Source organism: Oncorhynchus gorbuscha, linkage group LG07 (assembly GCF_021184085.1).
Source record: "Oncorhynchus gorbuscha isolate QuinsamMale2020 ecotype Even-year linkage group LG07, OgorEven_v1.0, whole genome shotgun sequence".
Taxonomy (NCBI): Eukaryota; Metazoa; Chordata; class Actinopteri; order Salmoniformes; family Salmonidae; genus Oncorhynchus; species Oncorhynchus gorbuscha.
The window spans coordinates 65,119,657-65,130,921 of record NC_060179.1 but is presented as its reverse complement, the minus strand read 5'-3'; the positions used below and the strand labels follow the sequence as shown (position 1 = coordinate 65,130,921).

Genomic DNA, 11,265 nt, shown 5'->3' with positions numbered 1-11,265 from the left:
GTTAGAGGGAAAGTCATGTCTTAATACTTACAGAGAGAGCTTGGGACGGTTTCTCCAAAGTACTCCTGATGAATGGAGAATCTCCATTGAAAGTACTTTTCAGTCCAGGACATTGAGTATAATCTGTGTCCAGGAATCAGGATCCTAAAGTTTTGACTCCTCACTGCTCTTCACACTTAAAAGACGCTGTCTGAATTCCGATCATTGTAATCATTGCAACACCCATGGCTTTATTACCCGGTTATCTGTATCTGTACCTGTAAAAAGGAGTAGAATCCATCCCTTTGGAGGTTGGAACGGCCCTGACACTCCCACACTCCTAGTTGTATGAGTCAGGTCAAACAGAAGATAGAGGATAGCCCCATATCCTGTCTGTGTCCCAAATGGCACCCGAATGCACATTGTGCATTACTTTTGACCGGAGGCCTATGGGCTCCCAGCTGAATGAGTCATGTAAAACAGAGGATAGGGGATAGCCCTAGATCCTATCTCTCCTATCCAGCAGGCCTACGTCCCATAGGCGCTGCGCTGCGGCTGGGGCATACCCACCCGTCCACACATGCAGTGCGATGGGGTGAGTCACTCATTGGACAGACCACACTGTGTGCTATGGCTAGTATCCAGCGGGAGGGAGAGGGACTCCCACCCTTGGAACCAACCATGTTTGTGTACCTTATTGCCCAGACAACACTGCAGCAGGATGAATGAATGACTGACTGGAGGGAGACACCTCAGTATTAATTCAGTTTGGAGCACGTCCAACATACCTTATTCTATACAGCATACTGTACATGGTACATCCACCCTGACCCCTCTCAGTTTCAACATGAGAGAAATGATCATGTCTAAGGAATTATATCCAGATAGATGAATAAATGCATGTGTTGTTCATGGTATTCAGGATAAACAAACAATGTGTCATGAAATCACTTATTTTAAAGTACACAAAGTGAGTAACTTTCAAGCGGCATTCCTGCTGAGTAAATACGCACGGAGTCTTCTAGGGATATCAGGAATCCTAGCCGTCGGACACTCCATGACGTAGCGACGCACGGATGGGCGTTGTTCTTCCATAATGAGATACTTTATAACTGCAGCGCTGCCACTGACGTCAATCTAGCCAGAAGGACTTGTGACCGGTGGACTACAGTTTTGGACTCTTTGGGAAACTTGCTTTTTGCGATTTTCGGCTGAAAACCATTTTTGTGATATTATAGTCACTCCGCAGTCGCATTAAGTAAGTTGACTTTTCTTCCAATTGTGGTTATTTATTCGCTAGATTAATGCGCATGGAATATGTGGCACGCACGGAGCACCAACACCAAGCGGGTTTTCAGGGGAGCGGCTTGGTTTATTTTTCTAGTACCTATAACACCCATAACGTGGTTGACAGATGTTTGTCTTTATTTTACTTATCGACTATCAGTGTGTCGACATACAATAACCTTTTCTGTTATATTGTTACTTTAAAAAAAATCTACATAGTCGCAGTAGAATTGTTTGTTTATAATTCATGCGCACTTAATGATAATATGGATGCAACCTAGGTCCAAATGGATCTGCGGTGTTGTGTGAAAGGTGGTCTGTTCTTATCAAGTCTGCTTTTTTTTAAATACATTTTTAGTTAGGACAGGCTACACTAAAAATCGTGTAGTTAGTATGCACATATCTTCAGCTTGTTACAAGTTGAATATATAAGGAGGACATTAACATTGTCTTTTTTAGAACTCTGATAGACCTTCCACGGTGCTGAAAGTTTTTTGGAGTAGGCGCTGTTCTGAGTTCAGAACGGGTACTGCAAATCCTGCAGTGACACACCCATGTCCCAGTCCCACACAACTGGAGAGAGACTGAGACATTCACAAACTAACGGTGTCCCTTTTATCGTTTAGCTTCTTCTGGCAAGATGCTGCTCCTTCTACTGGGAATTGTCATCCTGCATGCCGCAGCCCTAGTCCTCCTGTTTGTGTCAACAATTGTCAGCGTAAGTAAACCATCGTTATCAATGAATGCTCTGATAAAGCAATGTATTACTGATATCTCATTTCTGATAATCATTCCAAACATAAATGTTTTATACATTTAAAAATCAGTAGTTTGTTTTAAAGCATTGACATCTCTATCTGTAAAGGTGTTATCTATCAGGCTGCAGTGTTCTCTTGTTAATAGCAATACTGTGTTGTTTATCCTCTAGGCCTGGACAACAGGGTCCACTAGCAGCTCAGACCTCTGGAATAACTGCTCTACAATCAATGGAGGATACCACTGTGAACCAGCCTACACTGGAGGTAGGATGCAGTACAGACTGACTTTGTACATCTGATGCTGTGGCTTGTTCTTCCTTTTTTTCATTCTGCATGATGCTGATGCCTCCTCTTGTCCAATAGTAAACTTAATTTTGAAAGGATATACTGTAGACATGTATTTCTTGACCTTGTAAATTGAGTAGTGTGTTTGTGCATTTGATTCTTCTGAGGTGTGTCTTGAGAATAAGTTAAGCATTGTTGTTTGACTGAAAGTTCTGTAGACTATAAGACGTGGGAAGACCTGAACTGTGATTAACTATAACTGGCTTAAGCCCACCCATTCACTCTAGTTTACCGTGCCCCCGAAGGGCGTGTCAGGCCCCACTGGGACTCTACTGCCATCAAGGGGTGAGGATGTGAACCTAGAGTTTGCACTGTTCATAGGCTCTCCTCTGTATAAATAGTCATGGTGTGATGTCCATATTCAGGCTGCATGTTTGGGAGGCCATAGTGGTGGGATGAAGGTTTAGGGTGGGACTTTGTAGGAAATCTCAAGTGTTATATCTGGGGAGGTGTGCGTGGCAGACGGGGAGGCCTTGGACCACCCCATGTAGGACATAGTGTGCTGACAACCCTGGTCACGCCCATGTATCAGATTGTGTACAGCGAGATCATTAACAAAACGAGAGCTCTAGCAGCCGTGATTGTCTGAGACAGATTTAGACCAAAGCCAACAGTGGTTGGAGGGTAAGACTGCAAAAAGATTGCAACTAGACTATATTAAACAAAGTTCTGACTGTGCATTACATGACAAAGTATGTGGACACCTGTTTGTCTAAGATCTCATTCCAAAATCATGGGAATTAATATGCTGTATGGTCCTCGCTTTGTGCATTGTCATGAAACGGCAAAAGGCCTTCCACAAAGTTGGAAGCTCAGAAGTGACTAGAATGTCATTGTATGTTGCAGCTTTACGATTTCCCTTTATTGGAACTAAGGGGCCTAGCCCGAACCATGAAAATGGTCTGGGGCTGTTTATTCCTCCTCCACCAAACTTTACAGTTGGCACGATGCATTCGGGTAGGTAGTGTTCTCTTGGCATCCACCAAACCCAGATTTGTCCGTCGGACTGCCAGATGGTGAAGCGTGATTCATCACTCCAGAGAACATGTTTCCACTGCTCCAGAGTCCAATGGTGGCGAGCTTTACCCCACTCCAGCTAATGCTTGGCATGGTGATCTTAGGCTTGTGTGCGCGGCTGTTCGGCCATGGAAACTCATTTCATAAAGCTCCTGACGAACAGTTCTTGTGCTGACATTGCTTTCAGAGGCAGTTTGGAACTCCATAGTAAGTGTTGCAACTGAGGACAGAAGATTTTTACACGCTACGTGTAATAACAGCACTTACATTTGACCAGGTCCGCTCTAGAAGGGCAGAAATTTTCTTGTGCCACATTGAAAGTCACTGAGCTCTTCAGTAAGGCCATTCTACTGACAATGTTTGGCTATGGGGACTGCATGGTTGTGTGCTCGATTTTTATACACCCGTCAGCAACAGGTGTGGCTGAAATAGGTGTCCACATACTTTTGTGTGTATTTGCAATATAATATCTTAAAATTTCCAGAAACATGATTCACCAACTTCAAACATCTGCTGTCTGAGCAGTTAACCGATCGCTGCAGCTGTACATAGTCTATCGGTAAATAGCCCACCCATTTTTACCTACCTCATCCCCATACTGTTTTTATTTACTTTTCTGCTCTTTTGCACACCAATATCTCTACCTGTACATGACCATCTGATCATTTATCACTCCAGTGTTAATCTGCAAAATTGTAATTATTCGCCAACCTCCTCATGCCTTTTGCGCACAATGTATATAGACTCCCCTTTTTTCTTTACTGTGTTATTGACTTGTTTACTCTGTGTAACTCTGTTGTCTGTTCACACTGCTATGCTTTATCTTGGCCAGGTCGCAGTTGCAAATGAGAACTTGTTCTCAACTAGCCTACCTGGTTAAATAAAGGTCAAATAAAATAAAAATAAAATACTATAGAACTTGTGTTCAATTGCCTTAGACCCAGTACCACAGTGCTAACTGCAGTAGCCTCGAGCCCATAGCTAGCTGCCTGGTGATGTCATGTGTCTAGAATGTGCGGGTGGGTCTTGGGCCCCGGTGTGTGTTGTCAATGAGACTGGCAGTAGAGCCAACAGCAGGCTGAAGCCAACATGCTCACTCTGTCTTTCTCTCTCTCTCTCCTCTGCCAGGTGGATTCATGGAACCGCTTGTTTGATTTGCTTTCATTACACCACTGATTGACGCACTGTGTTTGTATAAGGAGGCACGTGTTTGTGTTCTGTGAGGAGGGAGGGATCGAGGGGAAGATAGTAGAGTCTGTACTGAAGTGCATGGGGCCCGGCCCAGTCAATCAGTAGTGCTCAAAGGCCCCTGGAGTGCTTTACTGAGAAATCCGTACAGCTGGCATGCCTGGGCTGGGAGAGATAAACATGAGGACAGAGCATACTGAGTAACATGAGGCTCTGTATACTGAGAGGGCGGGATGGTGGTGGAGGCACGAGCGAAGGTCACACCCACTGGGTGGCCTTTATTTTTAATTTTGCTATTAGGAGTTAAGTTATGTAGTTATGCGTAGTTTATATTCCACATGGGATTGGTTTGTTTTGTACTTGACCTGCCTTTGCCCCTGAAATGGCAATCCAGTCTTAGTTTGTATGACAAATTAGAGTTGAGCAACGTCCACACTAGGGATGAGCCTTACTGTATGTTAGTTATTACATGTCATGGACACACAACAGCTGGTATGATCTCTACTGTAGCCACAAGCTGGCACATTAATCTTTTATATGAAGCTTCGATAGTCAGGACTCAACAAAACTAGAACAATTCTTAATTTTCCTGTTTTTGACTTTTCTGTGAAATCTTTAGAATGTATATAAAACTACAGACACAGTATAGACTCCAGTATAACATATTGTTGTACGGGTATACCCATGGCACATATAATGGCAATACCTGTAGACACAAGCACAACGAGCGTTATTATGGTAGATATTCCGTCCCCAGAGGACCACATCTCACACCAGAAAATCCCCCATGCCACAGCCTTCTGGTACCAGACAGGCAGCCCTGAAGAGAGGAAAGAAGGGAACACGTCTGTTTATCAACAGTATAGATGGAGATATTTACAGAACCCTAATATAGAGCAGGACAACCAAGGATAATGTAACCTATCATGTTTAGGCCTATACATGGAGTTATTGCATTACATATACATTCCAGTATTCTTGTTATGAGAGCTGTTTGTATTGGTTTTGTGTAATGCTTTCGTGGATATAAATAGTGTTTGTCATATTGCTGTACAGTGGATGGGTTCGATGATAGTGTTGGCAATTTCCTCCGCCATATCTCCTGTCTAGTGTGCTCTGCTCTGGGGTGAGTGCAGCATGGGGACAGACAGACATTGTCGTTCTGGGTAACCTGACTCTTTGATGGCCTCATCGACTCCATTAAACCCTGTTGTCATTTCCCCAAACCTCTCATGAAAAGATGTATTAGTTTCCTGGAAAACTACAGGTGCATCATGGGAGATCTACCAATGATGTCAACTGAAGAAACTTATGAATTAGTCATGTGTTTGCAGACTGAGTACTTTTGCTGGTGATGTTTGTTTGTGTAGTCATGCAAGGTCGCCACAAAGCCAACGGTCTCCTTACTTCAACATTATTTACACATCTACTTCTTAGCTGCTATCATTCATTCAGGTTTCTTAACCAATTTAGTGACGCTAAAGCAGTCTGAGCAGGGCCTCAAACCATTGGCTTCATGATGAATTAAATACCTGTAAAAACAAGCATGCACAGTAAGTTTGGTACCTGACAGACTCAAATTCTGAGACATGGAGGATGCATGGTATATACTGAGACTGGAACCTTCTCTTCCTACTTGACTAAGGTCCAGTCTCTTTAGTATCCTATGGGAGCATGCAGATCTGTTTGGCTCTGTAGCACAACATTTTTTTTGGGGGGGTTAGCATTAGCCACCAAAAAAGGACTGTAGCAGACGCAGCTAAACATGAGATGAGAGAGATGTGTGAGGAATGGCTTCAGATGGATAGCTGGCTTAGGAAACCTGAGTGGATGCAGGTTGCATGCATGACCCTTAGACAAGAAATAGACCCCCTTGGAAGTCCAGGCATTCCAGATGTAGATAGTGCTACAACCACAGCACTAACACACAGATTGGTGGGGGCAACGTCTCAAAGTCCCTGGCTGTCAATACAGGTTACTAGAATGGGTTAACAGGGCTTTCTGTACTGTAGTACGCTGGCCTTGGAGCAGTGGTCGGTAGCCAAAGGTTCAATATGTAACACAAAGTGTTAGGGGCCTGTGTATTACTGAGTACGCTACAATGCTTTCAGGAACAGAATATCTATGTAGGTACCATTATTGTAAATCCATTAAGGATTCCAGGTAACTAAACAAGACTCATTCTGTGTCTGGCCAGACCAATATTTAGCTGATTTAACAATTTGAGTTTCATTCTCATTAAAAGTATTTGCTTTAGTATGGTGACCTGGGCATGATTCGTTTATCATGTTGTGTATAAAAAGTGAAGTTGATTTCTAGAAGTGAGTCTTATGGGTCCATGTACTGTATAGCCATGTATCCTGTGGTCCTCTGTAGCTCAGTTGGTAGAGCATGTCTCTTGCAACACCAGGATAGTGGGTTTGGGACCAACCATAATAAGAAAATGTCCACTTTGGATAGAACCATCTGCTTAATGGCATATATTATCTATAATTGACTGACAAGCTCCCTCTCTTCCCTACAGAGTGGATCCAGGCAGTGCAGGCCCTGATGATCCTGTCCATAATCTTCAGCTTCATTTCGCTCTTCCTGTTCTTCTGTCAGCTCTTCACCCTCCAGAAGGGAGGACGCTTCTTTGTCACTGGAGTCTTCCAGATCCTCGCCAGTGAGTAGCCATTTTGTCATCCAGGAAAACAAAACTGAAACTGACACATTCAGAAGTTTACACCACACTCTTCGAAGTATATGTGCCTGGAAGAACCTTTTGGGTTGCCACACCTGCGGAACCTTTCCACTTGAAACATGTTGCTCAAGCAACCCCTCTGGTTGAGGTTTTGAGGTGAGGCATAGCTTTCAGATAATTATTTTTGTTCACACTTTAGCATAAATGTCATTCCTGTTCAAATTTGTACACCGCAAATCAAAATGTTCCTTGATCATATTAGAATATGTAATATGCATTCATCATTGCTGATTACATATAGTGGTAACTATTTGAACTTTTTTATATGCTCTTGAAGAACTCAAACTCCTCTGTTAGCTTGATTGAAACTACAGAACCATCAGTGTTCAACCTTAGCATGCAATGACAATAGAACAGATGAACTGGAATGACATTTACTCTTAACGGGTGACTAAGATCTATTTTACAGCCACACCTCTACTCCAGGGTCCCTCCATGAACCCGTTGCTACAATAGGGGTTTATCCATTGTTTGTGTTCTGTGCCCTTTGGCTATGGATAGACACTACTTGTAGTCTATTGTGTCAAAGGGCTGCCAATGTCAAACCTCCCAGGTTGGCACTGTAGACTGTGCCAGTGGGCACAGAGACGATCACACGAGTGGAAATGTCAAGACAGGCAATGTAGGGGGTGAACAACAACAACCTCAACAAAGAGACAATGCAATGACATGCCAGTTCACAGTGGGCTGGGGAACTTGGAAGTAGACAAAGGTTCTAGATGAGGAAGTGAGAGGCCTGTTTATGGTTAAATAGCCACCATCTCCCCCAATGCTGCCTAGCAGGGTTCATAGTAGGACACATTAAATAAAGCACAGCTTGTGATTACATGACACACAATTTGATCTTCAGGTTCAAATGGAATTGACTGTATGTTAACATTTCCTCTCATCCTTTCCAGGTCTGTTTGTGATGAGTGGAGCAGTGATCTACACAGTGATGAGTCCGAACTGGGTGCCAGTATCGGAGGCCTTCGGCTGGGCTTATATCCTGGCCTGGGTGGCCTTCCCTCTGGCCCTGATCAGCGGACTCATCTACGTCATCTTGAGAAAACGGGAATGAGGCCCATGTCCACTAACCTCCACCCCGCCCTCAGCATTAACAATCACCCTAGGAGACTAAACTCAAAAGCCTGAGGACCTGTATACCTCACTGGGTCACAAGGCTGCTTCACCTAGGTCTGCACCGCACCCTAGGGGTAACACCAAAAACACAACCACCAAAAATGACATAATGAAACAACCAATACTGTCAAATGTATATACTGTAGTATCTATGGTTTAAAACCTATTTATAACACATTTTACGTGTATGTACATAGTATTGTCGTGTTGCTCCGTTGACAAAAATATCCGTATGAGCTTCATTTTAGCTGATAAAGTGCCTAAATATTTGTAATTATGAAATAATTAGACGCTGTTTGTTTCTCTCTATGTAACTCGTCAAAAAATTAAGAATAAAAAAAGTTTTGAACTATTTTAACCAAAGTGCATGTATAAAATATAGAGCGAGAAAGAATGTGTAACTGATCTTGCTTTACAAAAACTAAAAGTGGTAACATCCAAATGATGGTTGTTAAAGGGATTCTCCTATACTTTTTAGCCAGTAGTTTTAAAAGTAGAGCTCACGATCCAAAAGTGGCCCCCGAAAATTGCGTACTACGACACGTGCCCAATGTCACTGCTTCCGCTCATGCTCTGCTGTGTGCATAATGTGCCTCTTCCTAGTTTTCACAAATATGGTGAGGAGGTGAGGCTCATTGGTTGAACTCAATTGCTAGGGGGCTGGCTCAAATGGGAGAAATTCTAGGAAAAATGGTGAAGCACAGCTTCAAGAAAAAGTTGCTTTCAAACTAGGGATTTTGTGGCTAATTGAGGTTAAACTGTAATTCTGAATTACACATCCAGCCCTTGCGGGTGATTTAAAACAAATACTTAGTAGTTGCCAAAGGTCCGGAGCATGTCTTTAACCATTCAAATGTTGGTTTGGTTATTTCTGTTTGTAAAATGTTTCAACATTATTTTTTTCTATTTTTATTTTTCAACAAAGATGGTGCTATGTATTTACCATTCCTATTACTGATAGCCATTTTGCAATCATTTACAGTCAAATGACTTGACTTATGCCATGACGTAACTAGGACATCAGGATGAGAAGTAGACTCCATTGTAATGTCCATGTGCCTAACTGCTTATGTGTATAGAGAAGGCAATTCCATCTCGATCTGTCTAAATCGAAGCTTTGAAGCGATCAGCTTTGATTGTTTGGCTATAGGGCGTTTGAGTGATGTAGCATTAGTTTATTTTGTTGGAATGCCATTTGGAATGTCAGTATTAGAAGATCCTGCCAATGTTCCATTTGCATTACTTAAACTGTTTTAGACAAGTTCAAGGAATGTAAGCTAAATGAAATTCACGGTGACTAAGATCTGTGTCTTTTCTCTCTTTGTAAGGCCTTGCCATGTTGATTTGTTGTGTTTGTGTTTTATAGCATATGTACGACCAGTAAACACACTAGAACCTTTCTCCTGGACAGAATACTGTAACGACTAGTAGGGCATTGTAGCCAGATCCAAATTAATTTAAAGTTTTTATATCTAACATTTTCTAGAGATATTTATAGTAATGGTAAGCCCTGAGGCAGCCTACTCAAACCTGATCGAGGCAATAGAGGACATTACTTTTAGTATTAGCTTTGTCATGTGGGAGAAAATGGACAGTGTTTGCAGTTTATGTTCTGTTTGCATACAAATGTTCTGTTTCACATACTTGAAGTTTGACAAGCTGCAGTCTCTGCCACCCTGAAGAACGCAACTTTCTTTTTGGGGAAAACATTGTTTAATATATCTATGACGATCTAGTATGCAGACTGATTCAATAAAACCAACAATTGAAAACAGCTCCTACCTACGGGGATTTCTATATATATTTCAGTACTCATACTGTATGTTGTGTATTCTTCCTCATCACAGAATAAAACTAACACTAACCCCATTAGACCTATATCTGATACATTGCATAATGTTGAACTCTAACTATTTAGCCAAATACAATGTTAATAGCTATTGTCTGCCTTGAAGTTATTGTAAACTACTGATGTGAAAGGTGCAGTACATGAAAGAGTGTAAAGTGGAATCCCTGCCAATGTTAACTGTATCTGGTTGGTCTTAGATAACTGTGTGCTATTAAAGAGAATGCAAATTCTGAGTTCTCCCCCTCTCTGTGTCCATGATGTAATGATACCTGCACTAGGGGATCGATTCAATCTGTATTGCCGAAGTCCAGCGCTTTAAATTTAAAGATACTATTGAGCCGACATATGCAGCTTTTACTGTGAATGCAGTCTGTGCGGGAACATTGCTTTTAAATGTGCAGTGCATTCAGAAATTATTCAGACCCCTTGACTTCCACATTTTAATTACGTTACATCCTTACTCTAAAATTGATAAAAATATATATTTTATCCATCTACACACAATACCCCATATTGAAAAAAACTGAAATATGACATTTGCATAGTTATTCAGACCCTTTACTCAGTACTTTGAAGCACCTTTGCCATCGACTACAGCCTCAAATCATCTTGCGTATGATGCTACAAGCTTGGCACAGCTGTATTCGGGGAGTCCCATTCTCCTCTGCAGATCCTCTCAAGCTCTGTCAGGTTGGATGGGGAGTGTCGCTGCATAGCTATTTTCAGGTCTCTCCAGAGATGTTAGATCGGATTCAAGTCCAGGCTCTGGCTGAGACACTCAAGGACATTCGGAGACTTGTCCTGAAGCCACTCCTGCATTGTCTTGGCTGTGTGCTTAGGATCGTTGTCCTGTTTGAAGGTGAACCTTCGCCCCACTCTGAGGTACTGAGTGCTCTGGAGCAGATTTTTATGAAGGATCTCTCTGTACTTTGCTCTGTTCATCTTTCCCTCGATCCTGATTAGTCTTCCAGTCCCTG

At 42.3% G+C, this 11,265-nt stretch overlaps 1 protein-coding gene across 1 annotated transcript; it reads left to right on the top strand.

Moving 5' to 3' along the window:
* The first annotated feature begins 1,097 nt into the window (after window positions 1-1,097).
* pmp22b (peripheral myelin protein 22b) lies at window positions 1,098-10,531 on the top strand. The gene is made up of 5 exons (XM_046357205.1): window positions 1,098-1,237; window positions 1,893-1,984; window positions 2,195-2,288; window positions 7,099-7,239; window positions 8,217-10,531. The coding sequence occupies exons 2-5, from the start codon at window positions 1,907-1,909 to the stop codon at window positions 8,375-8,377; spliced, it is 474 nt and encodes a 157-aa protein (XP_046213161.1). The 5' UTR covers window positions 1,098-1,237; window positions 1,893-1,906; the 3' UTR covers window positions 8,378-10,531.
* The last annotated feature ends 734 nt before the right edge of the window (window positions 10,532-11,265 follow it).